General features: G+C 29.2%; 1 protein-coding gene across 3 annotated transcripts in view; it reads left to right on the plus strand.

The window, feature by feature from the left end:
• The window catches only part of LOC123005483 (cell adhesion molecule 3), a 198,062-nt gene that overhangs the window by 145,712 nt on the left and 30,234 nt on the right, over positions 1-22,116 (plus strand). For 2 of the 3 annotated variants that reach the window (XM_044399264.1, XM_044399266.1), the window contains exons 3-4: positions 7,670-7,875; positions 18,482-18,617. In XM_044399264.1, the coding sequence (XP_044255199.1) occupies positions 7,670-7,875; positions 18,482-18,617 (342 nt within the window). The remainder of the gene's footprint in view (positions 1-7,669; positions 7,876-18,481; positions 18,618-22,116) is intronic. The other variant, XM_044399267.1, reaches the window with a different exon arrangement.

Raw genomic sequence — 22,116 nt, forward strand, 5'->3', positions numbered from 1 at the left:
AGGAGAAATAAAAAAAATTGATGTTAATTTTTTTAAATGAATGTCAATCTTCATATTTTTGTAATGAAAACCCGATACCAAGCAAAGAAAACTAGTAAAATAGAGAAACAAACTGATTAAAGATGATAGCAACTGTACAAAAAAATAACATCTAATTTGGCTTTTGTGAGAAAATCTCATGAAATAAGTAAGTTTGTAGCTTAAAATTGAGTGAAACAAGTTAAATAAAGCTAATTTTGATTTTTTTGACAAACTTTTAGGAAACAAGGGACTTCCTACCTTAAAATAGGCGAGCTAAATCACAAACTAACGTTAATTCTAAAGGATTTTAATGATTTTTGTGCTTGTTTTAACGCATTGTTTTAAAAAAGTGATTTCACGTGTAAAAATTAATTAAGTTGAGCAAAACAAGCCAAAATATGGTCAAATTCGACCCAATTCGTCTTATTTCTGGCTCAAAAAAATGGAAAAATTTTTTTGAATCAAAGTATTTAAAAAGTCAATTTTACTCTAATTGAGTAATGTGTGGCTTTTCTTGATGAAATTTAACCAAATAACTTGCTGGGACACCTTGTTTAAATTAAACTATTACTCGGTTTTCAAAAAAATATTATTAGTCTTTTCTAATATTCTTTTTTCTGTTACATATTCTTATTTTTTTAAACTGTATTTGATAATTAATGTCTCTATTTTTTTTTAAGGAATGTATCTTAGTAATTTGTATTAATAAAAAAATAATTAAGTATAGATAAAGAATTTTTGATCAAGAAAAAAGTACAAAAACAATATTTTTATTATGAGAAATTAAAAAAAAAAATTATATTAATTTTTCTAATGCAAGTCAATGAAGTGTGTTTTCTTCATATTTTTGTAAAGAAGACGAGTAAAGTAGAGAAACAAACTGATTAAAGATGACAGCAACTGTACCGAGCTTCAGCTCCATTACTGGCCAGACTTAATCTGTAAAGTGCTGCATCATGTTAACTCTTTAATTTGTTTTGCAAATGATCCCTTGCAGATCTCTGTGGGACTGCTGTGTCATTTATATTTATAACTCGGGCCGGGAATTTCGTTTTGGGTCCTTATAAATACATGAGCGCATTCAATTTAATGCCAAATAAACGGACGGTCTTTTTGATTATGTGAAACATTGCTCCCTCGATGCACTCTTGCTCATTTCACATCACCACACTGAATTATTCCAATTATTCAAATTCCCCTCCCTTTCTCGAAAATAAGATTCCAAGATAGCATCTAACAATACAGAACGCTGCTCCCAAGGCTGTAATCCAAACAAAATCGATTAATAAAAAGATGTTATGTAATTCCCCGAGGCAACCAGTGTCATCTGTTGATTGCTTGGGGATTCGGCTAAATTGGGATCTGATAGACGGGGATAGAGGCGAGGATTGTCACTGAGGGAGGTGATGTATCGTAGTTCGACTCTATTGACGATCAAATACCGATTCCCTTGACGATACACAACCCTAAGACTGCACAACAACATATTTTTATATCTTTCGACTTTTTCAAAAACTTACAAGAGCGCAAATCTTCAATTTACTACTCTACATCTTGGTTACCTTTAAAATAAATTTGAATAAAAATTCCCGTTTGCGTGAAATTTGTGATTTATGACGGCGAATCTCGGACCGGCGAGAAACACGCTTAAAATCTAGGGTGAATCCGGGAGAAATGGACTTTTACACATCAGAATGTGGTAAAAACATTTGGGGTTTGAATAAAGATCACAATTTTTAAGCAGGTTTTTCAGATGTGGTCCACCTCTCCTGGACTTGTGTGTTTTAAGGACAGTTAGAATTATTAATAAGATTTTTATAAATTTACTACACGTTCTAAAAAAATGAGGCTCAAAAAATTAAAATATGAAGAAATAACTTATGTTCGGGCGAGCCGCAAAGCCGCGAGCCCCCTATATATTTTTATTTTCTACACATTTCAAAACTTATTATTATTTTATTGTTGAAAAATCATTACTCTCTTAAATTGACTATGATATAATTGGATTAATCTACATTTGTTATTTTATGTTTTATTAACAAACGAAAAAATTGGCAACTACTTTAAAAATTAAAATTCTGATAATACAAAATAAAATATAAAAATTTGTAATTTCATTGTGTTTTATAAGGGTGATGGAGTTATATTGAGAAGATTTTTTTAATTATCTACAGTGTGAGTTAATGGGAATAGAAAAAAATGAAATATTGTATTAAAAAAAAGTGCTGTAGAAATCTTCAAATAATTCAAATCTTTAAAACTTATTTTACTAAGTCAGTCTGTACTTAATCTCAATAATTAAGTTCTGTTAAAATTGAAGGCAGAATGTAATAAATTAAATACCTGGAGAATTATTCTAAAATATTTTGAAATTTTTTTTTTTAATATTATGAAGAAGTAACTTTTGATCGATTTTAGATACATTTTAAACGAGATCAAATAAAACGAGATTAAATAAACCACACTTTTCTTTCTTTTTTTAAGATAATAATATAGGTCTAAATGAACTTAAAACGCTAATCAAGGGATTTCAAGTGGACTTAAATGAGGTTATTTTGGTGTCAAAATTACACAAAAGAAACTATTTTTGTGTTTTACACAAAAAAAAAAACACTTTTTTATTTCTGTCTTGTTTTACATTGTAATAAGAATTATGATACAAAAAATACATATTAAACATCACACCAGAAATCTAAAAGCTTTAAAAATTTGTAAGAATATTGAAAAAAAAAATAGAAAAATAGCCTAAGAGCTTAACATGAAGTAAGACGTATAAACATTATTGTCTTCACCTTCTACAGTTTTTTTTCGAGATTCGCAGTTTTTCTGTTAAAATTGAAGGCAGAATGTAATCAATTAAATATCTGGAGAATTATTTTTTTTAATATTATGAAGAAATAACTTTACGATATCATTTAACTTTTCTCTTGATTATTTCAACCAAAAAAATACGATTTGATAATTTGCCCACTTACACCAAAATAATGTGTGATTTTAAGAATATTTAAATTTTAACAATTTCAAATAATACAAGAAAAAAGGAAAACAAAACAGATATTTAGTATAACAAAGAATGTTACAAATTCGTTTACTTTAATCGGTATTTAATCTGGAGTCAGATTTTCATCCCAGTTTGTACATATTTAAGCCGTTTTGGTCAAATGTAATTCCAAAAATTGCCAAGTCAAGTCTAGCATTTAGCACCGTGTTAAATAACTCGAGTAGGTTTTGGAATATTGTGATGAAATTTTTTCGACGGGTTTACCAACTATTCGAGAAGCTTTGAGCCAAATTTGAATAATTTCTGTCGGCTAGCAGCTTTTCTACAGCTCTTTGAATATCTCAAAATTGACTAAAAGTGGTTTTAACACTTAACACCTCTTTTAAATCAAGAAAACCTTGAGATATTTTAATGAAACTTTTCTAGGAGCTTTATTGAGTGTTTAGTAACATTTAAGTGAAATTTGACCCAATTGTGTTGACTAGAAACTCCCCTAGAGTCTCAAAATTGACCAAGTTTTATTCAAAATATTTTTTTTCAAAGAATGTAATTAATAAGCCGTTTTTTACTAATTTCGTCAAATTATAATTAATAAACAACTTTAGTTTTTTAAATTTTATTTTAAATGATTATTTTGTAAGAGTTTCTAAATGACAATTTTAATTCTGAATTGTTGAAATTGCTTCTTCTCGGTTTTCTATTAGAACTGAAAAAAAATCCAAAACAGTTATTTTAAGAAATTTGAAAACAAACCGAAAAATTGTCAACAATTTTGAAAATTTGGATAATACAAAATAAAACATAAAAATATGGAATTTTATTGTTTAGTTTTAAAGACAGTGGAGTTATATTTAGGATTTTTTAAATTATCTACAGTCTGAATTAATGGAAGAAGCGAGGAATCACTTTCACTCAAAGTACAATACAAAAATTGTAGTGTAACAATCTTGACATGATTGAAACCTTTGAAAGCAATTTAAAAAAATCTTAATTAAAAATTGAATCAGAATGTGAAGAAATATGACGAAATAACTTTTGTTTGATAAACAATATAGAAAAAACAACAAATTAAAAAACATGTAGGCAGTTAGCAAAAAATAGGTTTTATTCATTTTTCTTTTCATTTATTTGTAGCAGGTTTTTCAGAATGTGGTTCATCTCTCCCAGACTTCCCGTAACTAGGTTGCAAAAATTGATTTCTCCTTTAAAAGTCAAGTGAACAAAGCTTGGAATCATTTATGCAATGAGAAACATATTGAATCGAAGGCTTTACATTTATCTTCAGCTGAATTCCAAATATATAGTCGGCCTCCATCAGTCTTTGTTCGATTTTATTATCGCTGGAAAGAGAAACAATGAATACAATAAGTTAGGCAATAAAATCTACACAGTTACCTATAAAACCGGATTTGTTCGTAGAGGGTTACCAGACGCATTCCCTAACGGATTTCTCCGAGAAAAATTTACAACTATTGAATTTTCACGTGTTGTATTAATTATTGTGAAATATTTTGAGTACTTTATCCCAACTTGTAAATTCTAAAGCATGCAAATGGGCTAGGAAGTGAACGAAGAAGATTAAAGGGACAACTGGTCCCTTCTTTACGTAACTCTATTTTCAGCATGAGTTTATCCTGCTCAATGCCTTGTCCCTTTTCCTTCAAAGTAAGACACTCTAATAACTAGTAGGAAAAAGTGTTGTGTTTTTATTTACAGAAATAGATCGCATTGGGGCGGGAATTGCGCATTCGAGTGTGAATAAAGATAAAGAATAAATAAAGTCTAAATAAATGTAAAGCAAGAGACATGACGTTTTCACAAAGGAGATTTGATTTGGTTTCATTTACTTTCTTGGCGATATCTGCCACAAAAGCTCAGAGCTTCCACTTAAACTAGTTGCTATTCAAAGACTTCCTCTTTCTGTGATGTATGCGCGATTTTTGTAGAAATTCATTTAACTGAGTACTTGTCGAAATTTGCATTTTTAACTGTTCAAAAGAATCGGCTTGAAATTGTTTAATGCGGACATCAAATGACACCGCTTAGTAAATTATGTATGTGGGAGGAAATTTCAGACCTGGCTTTTTCATTAATGGAAAAATGACAGGTTGTTAAAGCTTTCGCTCTGCAACCTGGGAAATTTGGTCATCAAACATTAACGCTGTGAGCTGGTACGAAAATAATACAAAAATAATATAATAATATATAATTTATTTTCGACAGTCAGAGGACAAAAGAAATGGACTAGTAAGTTAACATAGGAAAAATAATGACACATAAGGTAAAGAAGAATTAATTACAGAAAAAAAAATCATTAAGAGAAGTAAATAAAAAGTTTGATCTCTACTGATGTGGAGTGAAATTTTTTGTATTCCTCGTGCAAAAATAACGTTTTTGAGCAATATGCTGTTTCTTTTAACAAAATTATTTGAAACAAGCTATTACAAGTAATTGAAATTTTTTGATGAAATTTACTTCAAAAAGTTGAACACAACAAGCCACGAAAACGTTAATTTTGACTTAATTTTTCATATTCGTAGAAAAATAGACGATAAAATTGAATTTCATCTATTAGAGCAATTTAGCGTCGAGGCGTCAGCCGAGACGCTAATATGCTCGAAACGAAAATGAAAATTTTATCATCGTGTACAATATAAAATTTTATTCAATCCTCACTGAATTTGGTCGATATTCATAAATGTGAATGTAAAATTCAACAATGAAATGTAATGTCAAAGATTGTTAGCACCTAACAACCGCAGATATACAACAATGAATGTATTTTTTATTATCTAGGAGAATATTTCATTTCATTTAACATGAAGAAAAGAGTAGATAAAATTTAATTTTAACATAGAGGAATGAATAAAAAACATTTTCTCGCTTAAAAATGTTTTAAGGTTTGTTTTGACAAAATCTCACAAAGTGATGCTCAAAATTGAGTCAAATGTGGCTTAATAATTTTTTTTGGCTTTTCTTGAAGAAATTTTACGAAATAATTTTCCAATTCTTCCAACCCCGAAAATTAACAAGCCAAAATAACATTTTATTTGTAATTTTTTTTTAAAATCTTATGAAATTAGTAACTTTCTCACTTAAAATTGAGTGAAACAAGTTACATAAAGCTAATTTTGATTTTTCTAACAAATTTTTAGAAAATAAGTGGCTTCCTAGCTCAAAATAAGCGAGCTAGATCACAAAGTAACGTTAATTTTTAAGGTCTTTGATGATTTTTGGGCTTGTGTTATTGTAAAAAAGTGATTTACTCGTGTAAAAGTTAATTAAGTTGAGCAACACGAGCCAAAATAACGTGAATTTCGACCCAATTCGTCTTATTTCTGGCTCAAAAACTATTTAGAAAGTCAATTTTACTCTAATTAAGTAATTTATGGCTTTTCTTGATGAAATATAATGAAATAAGGTTGTTTTTCGTTCGAAAATCGAACAAAACAAAAAAAACGTTAATTTTCATAGTCTTCTGTTTATAGTTTTCTAAAAAAATTCAAAAGATGAAGACAGATTCTTGCTTAAAAATAAACAAAGTTACTCAAAATAGGCCAATTCAAAATTAATTTTGATTTGACGATATTTTTAGATTTTCTTGGCAAAATGGGTAAGTTTTTCGTACAAACACGAGTTTCATATATTAAAACCGTGCAAGTATTTGCTTTTTTTGACGAAATTTTGCTTAAATACGAGTTAAATTTTTCGAAATAACATCAAAAATTTTGTGAAACAGTTATTACAGAGTAATTGAGATTTTTTAATGAAATTTTACTTTTCGTTCGAAAAGTTAAGACAAAAAAACGTCAATTCTTATTCATATTCTTACAAAAAAAAAAAACATTTTCTCGCTTAATGTCTATTTAAGGCTTGTTTTGCAAAGTCTTACCAAAACTTGACTTACTTAAATCAGAGAAGAAAAAATATAAAGTAACAGAAAGGCGATAACAAATTTCGAAATAGAATTTAACAAAAATAAATAAATTATTTGTGTTTAAAAAATCTGAAAAATTATTAATTATGGTTTCAGGATAAAAAAGGTTAAATTTGTAGTTTTAGGACCGGCGTTTTAGGATTGTGTACAAACTCCATTTCATCTGAAACGTTTAAAATTTAAGAACCAAAAAGTCATTTTACTATATCTTTCGATTTTTGTCAAAAAACCCGATTACTTGCAACGTTTCAATAATTGTGTTTGATTTGCTTACAGTGGTTTATATTTCTGGAAATAAAACGGCTGGTTGAAGAGTTTTTTTAGCAAAACCCCAAACTCGCCACAAATCCGCATTTGTGTGTTGACTTACACATAAAAATTTAATGAGTGCCTCAATCAAAAGCTTTTGTCTGGTTTAAAACACTGCATCGAATTCCCATCCACTCCCAACAATTAATTTGATTTAATTTTCTCATTCTTTTGAGCATAATAAGGAATTTAGTGTGAAGCAAGATAAACAAGAAATTGATTGATGTTTGGAATTACAAAAAATGTGTTTAACGTTTCTGTTTGAGTAAACACTGATCCATACGTTGTTGTTTGTTGAAAACGCGGAATTTGGGAAATAGTTTGGAATGAATGAAATTTGATGCGGAAAGTGTTTTAATTGACCGAAAAAATGTGGGCTTTATTTCAAAATTGTGTTCCAGGTGGCCTCTCGTTGCATTTGCTGGAGCTTCGAGTCCCTAGTCCTGTGGTGAGGAACCAGGACGTCCGTCTTGAGTGCCACTTCGACTTGGACGACGAGGTCCTATATTCCGTAAAGTGGTATAAGGACGGCAATGAGTTCTATCGCTATGTACCCCGAGACATGCCACCTGCTCAAGTCTTCCATCTTCCGGGCATCAAGGTCGATGTAAGGCTTTAATTGATAACGAGAGTTGAAATTTTCAAGAGATCTTTGTGTTTATTCACATGTGATGATGCCGGGGTTGGTTTTAACGATTGTAATTTAGAACGTAGTTGCTGCATCTTCTTCAAAGCCGAATAAATTACACGGGATAATGTTTTTCGTATCACATTTCGCTGCTCGAATAACTCACATGTGTTACATGTAAATTTTCGTAAATGAGGTTAACTGGGCTATTATTTGATGAGGAGTAGCGCGCTACTACACCAAATTTTCAGAAATAATTTAAAACAAATGTTTTCATTTAGAAATCAATGTCACAATTTTACCTAACATTTCAGAGTGTTTATTATGTTCCGGAACATTTTGTTGTAAGTGGATCTAGAAGATTAACAATATATAATTAATAAAGGGCATTAATAACAATAATACATTTATTGTTCAACAGAATACAACACAAGTTGTATTCCAGTAACAGAAAACAAACAAACAAACATAAATAAATGAATAAACAATTATGTGACAAAAGAAAAAAAATAAATCAAAAATAAAGATATAAAGTATAACAAAAATAATGAAATATAATGTTCATGCATATTTAAGAACAATAATGAAGTAAGTTATTTAAGAAACAATGAAAGATATCACAGTTTGCACATTAAAAGGACTTAATACTTTAGCGCCCTAAACATATTTTTTCAATATGCAAAAAAGTTAAAATAAATTAAGTCCAAGGTGTAAATTATTGTTCAATGCATTTAACTTAACTTAATAATGAAATTTTTTTAATAATATAATTAGTAAGTGGTAAAGCTGTCTTCCGGAAAATTTTCAGCATTTTGCTGAAGATTTCTGTAATAGTCCTGATCAGTGTTGTCGGCTCAAAACAATTAAATTCACCAGATCTGAGCTGAAAAGTTACCAGATACTATTTTCACCAGATTTTTAGATTTATTTTTGTTGTGTTTAAGCATGTTTTGACAATATCCTGCACAATAAGTGAGTCTCTAAACTAAATCGAGCGAGACACGCTAAAATTTCAATCTAATTTGGGAATTTTTCAGTCAGTTTTAGCAAAAATTTGAATGTACGTATTTTAAAAGTGTGCTGAAGCACTTTAAAAATGCAAAAATAACACTAGTTTAGGCCTAATTTGATAAATTTTCGGTTTGTTTTAAACAAAATTTTGCAAAATAGTTCTGTTTCTGGTTAAAAACATACTAAAACGCTGGAAATAATGTACTTTTTGACCTATTTTAGCAATTTTTTTAGCTTGTTGAGTGAAATATTATTTAGAAAAACAATCTATCTCTCGATTTTTCAACTTGTTTTTGAGAAAATTTAGCATTTGGGTGTCTGCATGGCTCAAACAACGTGCAAAATGCTCAAAAAATTACAAAAAAAATAGTGTCATCATTCTTGACTGAATTTACTACATAAATAATTAAAAAATCAAATTAAAAAAGTTAATTTTACTAACATTTGGGCGAATACTCGATTTAAAAAAATTATTTCAAAATACACTAATTTTCTGCTGTATCAACATTCACGTTTCTAAAAAAATATCAGAAATTAGAACTTTTACAAAAATTTTCACCAAATCATTAAACTGTTATAAAAATCACCAGATCTGGTGAAATTTCACCAATATTCTGCAAAATAATTGAGTCTCTGGTTCAAATACGAACTAAATCGAGCGAGACACGCTATAATGATATCAATTTCAATCTAATCATTTGCTAATTTCTTAGTCGGTTTTAGCAAAAATTTGAATGTATTTTAAAAACGTGCTGAAGGACTGTAAAAATGCAAAAATAACACTAGTTTTGGTCTAATTTGATAAATTTTCGTTTATTTTTAACGAAATTTTGCAAAATAAGTTCTGTTTCTGGTTAAAAACATACAAAAACGCTCAAAATAATGTACTTTTTGACCCATTTTAGCGATTTTTTTACCTTGTTGAGTGAAATATCATYWWAAAAAAATCTCTYTYGATTTTTCAACTWGTTTTTGAGAAAATTTAGCATTTGAGGGTCTACATGGCTAAAACAACTTTAAAAAAAAATACAAAAAAAAAACAGTGTGATCATTCTTGACTGAATTTATTACATAAATAATTAAAAAATCTAATTAAAAAAGTTAATTTTACTAATATTTGGGCGAATACTCGAAAAAAAATATTTCAAAATACATTAATTTTCTGCTGGAACTACAGTCACGTTTCTAAAAAATCATCGGAAATTAGAATTTTTAAAGTTTTCACCAAATCATTAAACTTGTATAAAAATTACCAGACCTGGCAACACTGGTCCTGATTTTCCTCCGGTTATCGTATTTTGATTTACTGATGGGTTTTCGTTACTTTCTAAGTTAAAGGAGTGATTATGACAAATTTAAAGATTTTCTTGCTTTTCTTCCTAATTTGAAATTTAAAATTTTCTGTGAAATTTGTATTAAAATATAATTTTCCTATGTCTGTTAATTAAATCCAAAAAAATCATATACTTCAATCGCTACCAAAGTTCAAAAAGTCTTCTAATTTGTCTTTCATATGTATTTGTACATTATCTTGAATTTTTACTACTTTGTCGCTTTTTAACATTACCCATTTTAACATCTGTTATTTTGTTAATTAATGCTAATTGCAAAATTTTATGCATTGTTTCAATTAGAAGGTGAATTAAATATTTACTTTAAAACTACAATATATTTAAAAAAAAAATGATTGGGCTGTTGTCGCTCTCAGGTGCAGATTTATTTCTTACAAACGAGAAAAAACAGTTTTTATTTTTCTAATTCTTTTTACCCAAAAATGTATGAAAACAACAAAGTTGATTGAGACGCGTTTATTCCGAGTAAATAATGAAAAACTTCCCAACATTAAAAGTGTCGACTTTTTATTTTTAACAAGCGTTTGCCTATAAATCAAGTTTAAATTCCTCAGCGCTGGTGGCTTGGAAGATTGACAGACACATCCTATATTTACCGAAAGTTGAATGCGAGTTGAAAAATAAGCATTTGTTACATAGTGCTGATAAAGTTTAACAAGGCACGTGGAAACTGACAATTTTATTTCAATTAATTGTAATTTTAAACAAACGTTTTCGCAAATGGAGATTTCAAAGCAATTAGTGTATAGTGTGTAATTTGAGTTTGTTCGCATGTAATTTGCAGAATTCAATTCTACCGAGGATGAGAAACAATGTCGGAGGTGAATTAATAAACAAAAAAAGCGGTATTGATAAATTATTTCATGGGTCACCTTATACAGAATATTCATTATTGACATTTAATTTTTTTAATTTAAAAAAATGTATATAGAAAATCGATAAATACTAATGCATCGCCTGAAATTATTTTCAACTATACAGCGTGCCCCAGAAATAAGTTACAATACTTCTGGATGTAGCTTTTTATTTTTATTCGATTTTGCTTAGCCTTTGAATTATTTTGTTTTTTTGACGAAAACATTTTATTTTAAAAATGGGCCTATCAATTGCCTATATCATTTTTTTTTATTTGGGACACCCTGTACGTGAGTCACGGCATTTGCAAATTAATCCTCGTACACGTTTTCAATTACATTATTTATTAAAGGTGGTGTCTCAGCAAAACCTGCAAAGAGAATATTGTGAGATCGTTTTTGATTCCGTTGCATCAGCATCATTGATCTTAATGGTGCTTCTTAGAAAGTTCTAAGAGTAAAGCAATTTCTCTGTATGTTGTTTATTGTTTGTCGTTTGCATTAATGCCTCCTCAAACAGTCTCAATTGGCAAATAATACTCAAGAAGAGTTGATAAATTATGGCTCAATTTTTTAAATTTGCCCGGGGTCTTGAAATTTTAATAAGTTATGATATTACTCGCCAAGCCATTAAACACTTACATCGCACGAAACCTGGTTATGCCGCAGAAAAGTTTTGTAATTTACATAAATTTCCACTAACACCATGTTTACTGAATTACACGATATAAACGTAACAAAAATAAAAGTTAAGTAGAATGGGAAAGGGTCAATCTTTTTTGTTAGACTGTTCCATTATCAACGCGGTATTAATATTTCATACGAGACGTCATAAATTTTAGTCAAGCATTTCAATATGTTTTGCCCTGCAAGAAAACTCATTTATATTACATGGTAAAAGTGTTTAACAATACAAATACACATCGAAAAAGCATACACTGCCATATTTATTTACGTTATCGACTTACGGACACAATGAAATAATTCAACTTCAATTTTGTATCCCAGAGAAAAATTTTACTTTTCAGCCATGGAGTAAAAATTTTATTTATTTCAGTGTTTTCACTTTTACCATGACATTATTTATTGATTCTTTCACTGATTCAGCAATTTCTTGAAGGGTATCTTGTAGATCATTATTCAAAATTTTTGCACTACTAACTGCACTAAACACTTTCGAAGAATTGAACATTTGCAACACTTGCAAAGTGTTCTGATTATTTTGTTTATTTACTTGCTAATCATATGTTACTTTTTACTTTTGATCTAAATAGTTTGGAATAAAAGTGAGTTTATGTGACGCAGCTGAATGAAATTAACGTTCAGCTTTGCCAGATAATCTATCACTTTTACTCCTAATAACATAATATACTATTTTTTTGAAACAAGGTTGTGGATGGCATTTTGACACTCATTTCTATTTTCACACATTTAACACATCTCTATTTTGCACTTCTAAATTATCCACAACCATTTACACAGTCTTTCCATAAAAAAACAGTGGAGTTTACATAAGCACAATATTTATTTACCATCATATACAGGTGTCCCAGCGAGTTGAAAAAGTTCATTAGTGACCTTTAAATCGTGAAATTAAAAAAATATATATATAGGACATTGATAGTCTAGTCTATCGCCTAAAATTATTTTCAACTATACAACGTGTCTCAAAAATAAGTTACAATACAAACTTGTGTTTTTTTTAATGAAACACTATACCAGGTGAATAAAAAGTATGGAACCAAACGTTTTTTGCTTAAACTATTTATTTTTTGAAAAAACTAATTGATGAGTGATAAATTATTATGAAAATGTGATAATTTAACAAGAATAAAATTTTTCGAAATTTCTTTTTATTTTGGAGTTCTACAAAAAAATTAATTTTTTTAAATGGCAACCCACTATAAAATCATTTTTCTCATAAAAGCTATACTCTATCTGCTTTATTTTTAATTTTTTCAAAAAAAATTTTTCACATAAATTGCAATTTTGATAAAAAAAATCGCATAACTCAAAAACAAAACAAAATTTTGTTCTGAAATTACGATTACATTTTTTATATTACTTTAATTTATATTAATTATTATTTTCCGGAGGCAAATGATTAAAAATAAAACCGCTTGGTTCCATACTTTATATTCACCCTGTATGTTTGTTAGCGTTTTTGGAAGTACATTTTTATGACAATGTTTTTAAAAGTTTTATTGGTCGATTTTGTTTAGTTTTAAAAATAAGCCGGTTTTTTACGAAAACATCCACTTTTAAAAAAATATTACACAAAAACTAAGACATCTAGAAATATTTTTTTTACTACTGCAAAGAAGAAGATTGTAAGATTTTTTTAGTGTGTTGCATTTGCAAAGATAAAAAAAATGAAGGCGTTTGTTAAAAAGTTCAATAACTTAAAAAAATTAAACGAAACACCCTATTTATTGTTTTTGCATTTAAAGGATTATTAAATTGTCTTTTTAAAATTATTTACTTTTAGGTGTTTATAATCAATAACAAAAAAGATATTTAACATTAAACATAAAAAAAAATAATAACTACTGTTTCAGTAACCAAAAAGTGCACAGTTGCACAAGAGATGGAAGAAGTACCATTTAATAATCACATTTGTGTTAAACTGAATCCATTATTCTTTATTTTTACAATGAAATAATTCGAATTTCAGTATTTACAATTAATATTGAATGTTAGATATTTTTTATTTATTAATTCTAGACATTAAAAGTTTATTTTTTTAGATAGATAATTTATCAATCTATTAGATGCAAAAATAAAAAATAGGGTGTTCCATTTACATTTTTTAAGTTATTTAACTTTTAACAAACTTCTTAATTTATTAATCTTTACAAATCCACACTAAAAAATTGCTACAGCTTTAAATTCTTTACTTTTTTTGCAGAAGTAAGAAAAAATTTGTTCTACCTGTCTTAGTTTTTGTGTAATAAATTTTTAAAAAGTGCATGTTTTTGTCAAAAAAACGTCTTATTTCTAAAACTAAGCGAAATCGACTAATAAAAGTTTAGCGTAAAACATTGTGTTAAAAGGCTACATCCAAAAGTGTTTTATTTAAAAAAACACAAGTTTGTATCTTAACCTATTTTTGGGATGTGCTGTATACTTGAAAATAATAATGGACTTTTTCAACTCGCTGGGACATCCTGTATGTAATGTTGACGTTCCTAACTTTGACCAAGGGTGGAAAGTGCCTCATTACTGACTTCCTATTACCTACCTCTATTACTAGCCTCGTTTTTTAATCTCACTTTTTTTGTCTGAATCTTTCATTTCAATAGATATTTTTTGCCACACAACCTTTTTAAAAAAAAATTTTACTTTCTGTCTTCGCAGAAATGAAACATTATCCACCTCGGTATGTAATATACTATTACGCGCACTTCTAGATCACCTGCCTATTAAATAGAAGCACCTATTAAATAGAACTTTTACAGTAAATAGAATTTATTTATTAGAAAAGTTACTGGAAATGACGGAAAATGCAATAAAGGTTTTTGAATTAGTTCAAGTGTGAGTCGATTGAAAAATTAGTGAAATGTTTGTAGGATTAGATGTAATCCCACCAATGGGCAAAGTTGGCGTTTGTAGCTATTCGTGAGATTGTTTGCAGGAATTTGGGAAAGCCTTTGGGCGTGATTTTTATTCATATCGTGATTTTGTGTGAGAAAATCTTATAATCGTTTGAATGTGAAAATCGAATTTTGACCTTGCCGCGATAAAAGCGTGGTTTTGCGAGTGTTCCATAACTCGAACGACATGAAGTAACATGAAGTGGAATTGCCAAGTGCAGTAATATCAGCATTAGCTCGAACAGCGGTAATATCAATAGAACTCGGCCATTACAGCCAGTTGTAATGTGCTTACAACGCGAAGAGCGTTATGAATATGATGCATTGTTATCCAAGCCCACCAAGCAAGGCTAAGATATTAAAGCAGTATTTCTCTCTAACAACCTCGTGTTATCATAATGCTGCTCGGAGAAGCGAAGAATATCCTATTTAAAAGATTTGCGATTTAATTTTTTGCGTAAACACCGTCGGGAAATTTCTTAGTTGGTGTCAGTTTTCAATTTTCCATCCTATCCGAGAGACATCTCATTATGCCCGTCCTTTGTTTAATGTAATTTTTCATCCGAGGTGCACTATTGGCTGGATATTCTAATTATATGGAAATGAATCATTTCAAGAATTCGTTATCTACCGCGCCGAGGTGTTTTCTCGCGTGTCGCTATACTAAATTTTGATTTATGGCTTCGTCTGCCTGCAACTTCCTTACAAAATATGATAATGCAACGAAATAACACCAAAAAACAACCAAAAGTATGAGGAATTACGCTTCTTAATATACACAGATGAAACAGAAGGTTTCACCGTTTTATAAATAAAATAATGGGGTACTATTTTTCTCCCATGACAGGGCGATTAACCCCGCTACAGGGGCTCCGAATTTTAAAAAACTAATACTAATGCTCTTATTTTAAATCGACAATTTATTAAATCGCAACTTTAATGTCTACATTATGACAAGGCATAAATATGTAGATATGCTCCTAGTTATTTACACGTAATATCATGCTCGTAGGAAGGAAGTCATTTTGCATTTACGACATATTCTTGCTTACATTTAAATATTTGGTGTGTACAAATAGTACCAAAAACTTGTGTGGGTTTCTCATTTCATATTTTTTGTCAAAGTCAAAAGTAAAAAGATGAAAAGTTAGGATAGTATATCACAAGATGGAAAAGAAATTTTATTTTTTTTATTACCCGGGAGGTGTAATAATAAATGCGAGGCTATAAAAATCTTTTCCACTGTGTTTTAAACAATATTTTTGTTAATTTATTATTACCTACAGTGATTACCTGAGTTATTCGTTGAATTTGGAAGTATTATTTTACAATATGAAATATTTATTAAAATAACAAAGAAATTCAAAGAAAAGGGGAAAAACTATTAAAATTTGTCTACTACCGGTAGTATTTTAACATGAGATAAATTCATTGTGTGTTTTGACAGTTTTGCAATGACAAAAAATTAGGGGTGCTTTTTAATGAAAAAAATTAAGTTTTTTTATTTAATTTTGCATTAATTTTATCTTGAAATACTTATGTTCATACTTATGTTTATAACAGTTTAAATAATAATATTCTGCATACCAAGTGAAAAAAAAGTATGGAATCAAAAGTTTTTTGCTTAAACTACTATAAAAAAACTATAAAAATATGATGTTTTATCAAGAATAAAATTTTTTGAATTTCTTTTTGTTTTTGAGTTTTACAAAAAAATTTTTTTTAAATGACAGCCCAGTATAAACCATTTTTCTCATGAAGTTTATCTAATAATTACAACTGTCTACTTTATATTTGATTAAAAATTTTTTTTTTACATAAATTGCGATTTTGTCTGAATACGATCACATTTTTTATATTAGGTACCTTAATTTGTATTAACTATTATTTTCTGGAGATTTAGAAAGAAACCTCTTGGTTCCATACTTGATATTCACCCTGTATAATATTATGCAGTCAGTATAGCCAGCTCAAAAAAATAAATTCACCAGATCCGAGCTGGCAGATTTACACCTATTTTCACTATACTATGATTTAAAATTTCTTAATACTGTCAAAAGTTTATGTTTTTTTACATAAATTCTTCAAATCTGCTCAAAAACAACGTACTTAAAAGCTCGAAAAACGCAACACTGTTTTTGGTGTAATTTTCTGGCTTGTTTTAACCAAAATTTTGCATTGTTACCTAAAAAACGTGTTAAAACAGTTAAAAAAAAAACACACAAAAATTATGACTTTATTTGGTGTTTTTTGAGTTGTTTTGGCAAAATCTCGCAAAAAACTAGAATTTTAGTTTCAAATTTTGCTTATGAAGACTTGAAAAAGGTAAATTAACTCCATTTTTGACCTAATTTCGTGTTTTTGGCTTATTTTATGACGGAATTTTACTCAAAAACGAGCTAAATTAAATGAAACGTACACTTTAGATTTTTTTGTAATTTTCAGGCATGTTTTGTGAATGAGTCTCTGGTTCAAAAACGAAATCGAGCAAAACAAGCTAAAATAATCTTTTACAGTGTAATTAGAAAATTTTTCAGTCAGTTTTAGGAAAACTTTGTATAAACTTCAAAACAAGGTAGAAATGCAAAAATAACACTATTTTGACACATTTTGTTTTTTTTTTTTAAATTTTACAAAATATGTAATACCCTCCTCCCACCTCTAATTTATTATTGGCCTTGATCAACAATGAGAACGATTATAGACTTCTAGGGGAGGAAAACAATTTTACAGTTTCTCGACAAACTAAATATTTTTTACAACTTGTAATGAAAAATAGTTATTTATGTATCAAGGGAATAAACAACAACTTTAATACAGAGCATGTAGGTAATGTTTATTTTTATTTGGGGGATTAACGATGTTTATTCTAGAGATGCATACAAAACTTTCCCCTCAATCGACTTATAAAATAACGTAAGAAAATAATAAATGTGTCAAAATATTTAGTTCATTCAATTGTAATTTTAGGAGTAAAAATCGGTATTTCATTTATTATATTTGCTAGGGAGTAAGGCACCAGATTATTAGTCAATTTTCTTCACAAAATAATAATAATAATAATAAGAAAAAAGTAGAAAAAACATTAGTCATTTTTTAATATTAGAAAAAGAATAGTTAGTATTAAACTGGAGAGAAATCGCCATTTCCACGTTCTCATTTGCGGAATAATATACTATTTCTACTTAAGTGTTGAAAAATAAGAGTTAAAAACTGTTCATGATGGAGTGGAATTTCTTGTTGGTTTGTTTTGTTTTCTCCAATCTTTTAGTCTGTTGTCGTAATGGTAACATAATATGTGGCAGACGATGTAACGTCAACAAAGCGTGTTAAAATTGATTTAGGTTGTTGAAAGCAAATTTGTTAGAAAATTTGTCAAAGTTTGTTTTTTGTGTGTGTGTAACGAGTAGATTTTCCGATACATTGTGATCGTGGCACACTTTCTGAATTTCTGAGTGAATTTTTTCGGTGTCTGTAGCTTTTAGTGAGTGACGTTTGGATATATAATGTTATAAATGCAAGCCGTAGTATTCCAACATGACGCAATCAATTTTCTTAGTAGACTACCTTACAAGAAAGGAGTGATGTATCACCTAGGGGTTTCAAGGGGCCAGCCTATTGACAGAAATTGGAAATAGATTGAATATCGACCTTTTATCAGACAGCTCCGGCATTACATATTCCGAAAGCTTTTATCAAAGTTATCAGTTAAATTGGTTGTTTAAGCGAACGAATAAACTTTGGTGTGTTGAGTGAAAAGTTTGATATTTTGCAGATCCACAACTCGAGCGAATCTGCTGTCGTTTTGTCTTCCGTTGAGCTCTCCAGCAGCGGTGTTTACAGATGCGAGGTCTCTGGAGAGGCCCCCTTCTTTCAGACCGTCACTGAACATCGCGAGATGATGGTTGTAGGTAAGCCGACTTCATTTCGCCTTTAATTACGCTGAGAGCATCGTGTTTAATTCCAAGTTTGTTGAATATGTAAAATAGACCATTAATCCGGCGAAAAATAGAAAACAAATAAAGTAGTTTAAGGAGAGAGCTTAAATTACACAAGGCGACAAAAAAAAGTCATGTCGTGACAACTTGACAAATTTTATATCATTTTGTTCGTCTCAGTAAGACAAATCAAATGCACTAAAAAAATTTCAAAGTCCACACACTTTGAACAAAATATTTTTTTTCTAATTTAAATGAATTTAAAATACTTTAACTTTAAAAAATCATTACTCAATAACTATTAGGCCGATTTCCTTCAAATAAAGACCATTTTAAAGGGATGGCTTTGCCCTTTAGGATGATATGAAATTTGAAATTGAATAATGGCAAACTTTTTTTCGAACAGTGTTCGAAGAAGTTCGAAGTAAATCGAAATAATGTAAGAAAAACCCTACGAGTATTTTTTTTTTCTTCGTCACCATCGTGTAGAGCATCTTTTTATTAGTAAGAATCCAAATTTTTAAAATAATATACCGAGTAATTTTAAGATATGATTTTTTGAAGTTAAGGTTTGCTATTCAGGTATTGCGCCATTTAGGAGAAATGCATGTTAATCTTACTTAAAATTGCATTTTTATAAAAGTATTTGTTTTAAGGCTCTTCTTTTGCTTAAAAATGGTCAATTGCCACCTTCTTTGTTCTAATTAGAATAAAAAAAAACTGTTTCTTTACTTAAAACAAACAAAGAGTACCTGCGTACTAATTAAAGCAAATGATCTAAAAATGTTCTAAAAATGATCACTGATTATTGTGCAAAAAGGATCTAGAAGTTTAAAGCAGTAGCTTTAAATATAAGAACAAATCTTTTTCAAATTAAATGACATTCCATTCAGATTCCAACTTGTTCACTTTGTTCTAGCTTTCTGAACTTTTTTTGAAATTGTTCTCAGCAAATGATTTTTCAAAACTTTCTACTGATTTTGAATGCAATAAGTCAGTTGCTTCGTGTGCAACTATTATCACAACAACTACTACCTAACTGAAGCTAATCGTCGAATGTACCAACAAAATAAATCAGGTGACTTATTGCATTTAACATCACTCGAAAGTGATGAGAAAGCATTTGCTTAGAACATTTTCAAAAAAAGTTCAGAAAGATAGAACAAAGTGAACAAGTCAAAATCTGAATGGAAAGTGATTTGATTTGAAAAAGATTTGCCCTTATATTTAAGACTCGTGCCTTAAACTTCTAAATCCTCTTTGCTCAATGATCAGTCATTTTTACAACAAAAAAACTCTTTATTTGCTTTAATTAGTACGCAGGTACTCTTTATTTGTTTTAAGTAAAGAAACAGTTTTTGTTTATTGTAATTAGAACAAAGAAGATGCAATTGACCATTTTTAAGCAAAAGAAGAGTCTTAAAACAAATACTTTTATAAAAATGCAATTTTAAGTAAGATTAACATGCATTTCTCCTATATGGAGCAATGCTTAATTAACAAACCATAACTTCAAAAAATCATATCTTGAAAACTACTCGGTATATTTTTTTGAAAATTTGGATTACAACTAATAAAGAGATGCTCTGCACGATGGTAATGATGAAAAAAAATTACTCGTAGAGTTTTTCTTAGATTATTTCCATTTACTTCGAACTTCGAAAAGTTTGCCAATATTTAATTTGAAATTTTATATCGTTCTAAAGAGCAAGGCCATAACTTTAGAATGGTCTTTATTTGAAGGAAATCGGCCTAATAATTATTGAGTAATGATTTTTTAAAGTTAAAACATTTTAAATTCATTTAAATTAGAAAAAAAATATTTTGTTCAATGTGTGTGGAGTTTTTAAATTTTTTTTAGTGCATTTGATTTGTCTCACTGAGACGAACAAAATGATATAAAACTTGTCAAGTTGTGACGACATGACTTTTTTTTTGTCGCCTTGTATAATCCGGCGAAAAATAGAAAACAAATAAAGTAGTTTAAGGAGAGAGCTTAAATTAGTCGACGAGGCCCTGTCTCGATCGGTTTAGCTCTCAGCCGCGCTGTAATTACATTTAAGAAAATTGCTGCTCCTACTCCGGAACCGGAGTGGTACAGAATGGCTCCGGAAATAAGCTAACATTCCAGGATTGGGAAATGTCCCGGAGGAATAACCGACTTGTTGTAGGCCCGCACCGCTATCGGCGTTTTAACAATAAATGAATTCCCGATTTCTTTATTGAAAATTCATTGCAAATCCAAATCCTGTCATTTACCATCAAAAACTCATGGAAACTTTACAATTGGGTATTGAAACTGTTCATCTGGAACTCATGCTTGCATAAACTTCCGAGAATCCGGCGTTACATTACAAAGACCCATTTACTTAATACACTAACGCTTTCCATTCAATCCCTTCGTTTCACATAAAAAACTTAATTGTTTACACTATGGCTGCGTGTCGAACGAAACCACTGCGTGGGTAGGGAAAGGAGTTTGAGTTACTGTCGCAATTAGGACAGGGTTCCTAATATTGTTAGCGCCAACAACGGACTTTAGATTTAAACCACACTCCTTCAGACTTTCTCGGGTTGGCAATTTTAGTTTTGAGAAAATGCGTTTTATGCAGTTTTGGAGTTTCAATTTTCTAGTAACGTAGCTTAGTAAAAAAAAATTAAATAAGAAGTTAAACGACAAAATAATAATTACACTAGCCAACAAGCATTTTGTGACTGAGAAGAAAACAGTTATTTTTTGTTCAATTCTATGTGCTATACTCAAAAATGATAAAAAAATTCCATAGCAGGTCAGATTTTAAAGTTAGGCATTTTAAGATATCATATGTAAGTATGTTCGACAAAATCGTCGAAAAACGAAACACTTAAAATTTATTTTTTCCATTCTCATTTAAATTATTTTCACCAAATTTGGGTACCTTTACGAGCAAGGGGAAAGGTTCCACCAGGATATTTGACGATGGAAAAGAGGTACCAAGGGACATGGGTTCCAGCTATGATGGGGGATACTGCTGGTTCCTAATAAGGGAAGTTAAAACATCCTACAAAAGAATGTCAGCTTTTGCAAAAAACTCATCTACAACAGAATTATGTTAGAATCTTATACATCTTTCAACATTGTTCTTGTTTAGTGAATAAATTAATTTCTTTCGTCGTCTATTTAATTAATTTCTATTTGAAATGAACAATTTTTACGATAAAATTTGAGAAAACTATTTTCCTGTAACTTAAAATCTGTACGTGATGGAGAATTCGTAATTAGGGATATTAATGTACCCTGATACACGTGTCAATAGATCAATCACATTAAAAAAAAAATTGTTGAGTAGTGTTATTACAGGAACTCCAAATTTTATTGATTATTTAAAATTCAAAATCAGTTTTAAAAACTTACTAAAAATTTTAGGCACTTGTGTGCAACAAAACTGAATTAAAAAATATATAAACATTTAAATCTCCAAAAAAAGGTCTA

Source organism: Tribolium madens, unplaced genomic scaffold (genome assembly GCF_015345945.1).
Source record: "Tribolium madens isolate multiple individuals breed KSU strain unplaced genomic scaffold, Tmad_KSU_1.1 Scaffold_20;HRSCAF=117;Tcas5.2_LG4, whole genome shotgun sequence".
NCBI lineage: Eukaryota > Metazoa > Arthropoda > Insecta > Coleoptera > Tenebrionidae > Tribolium > Tribolium madens.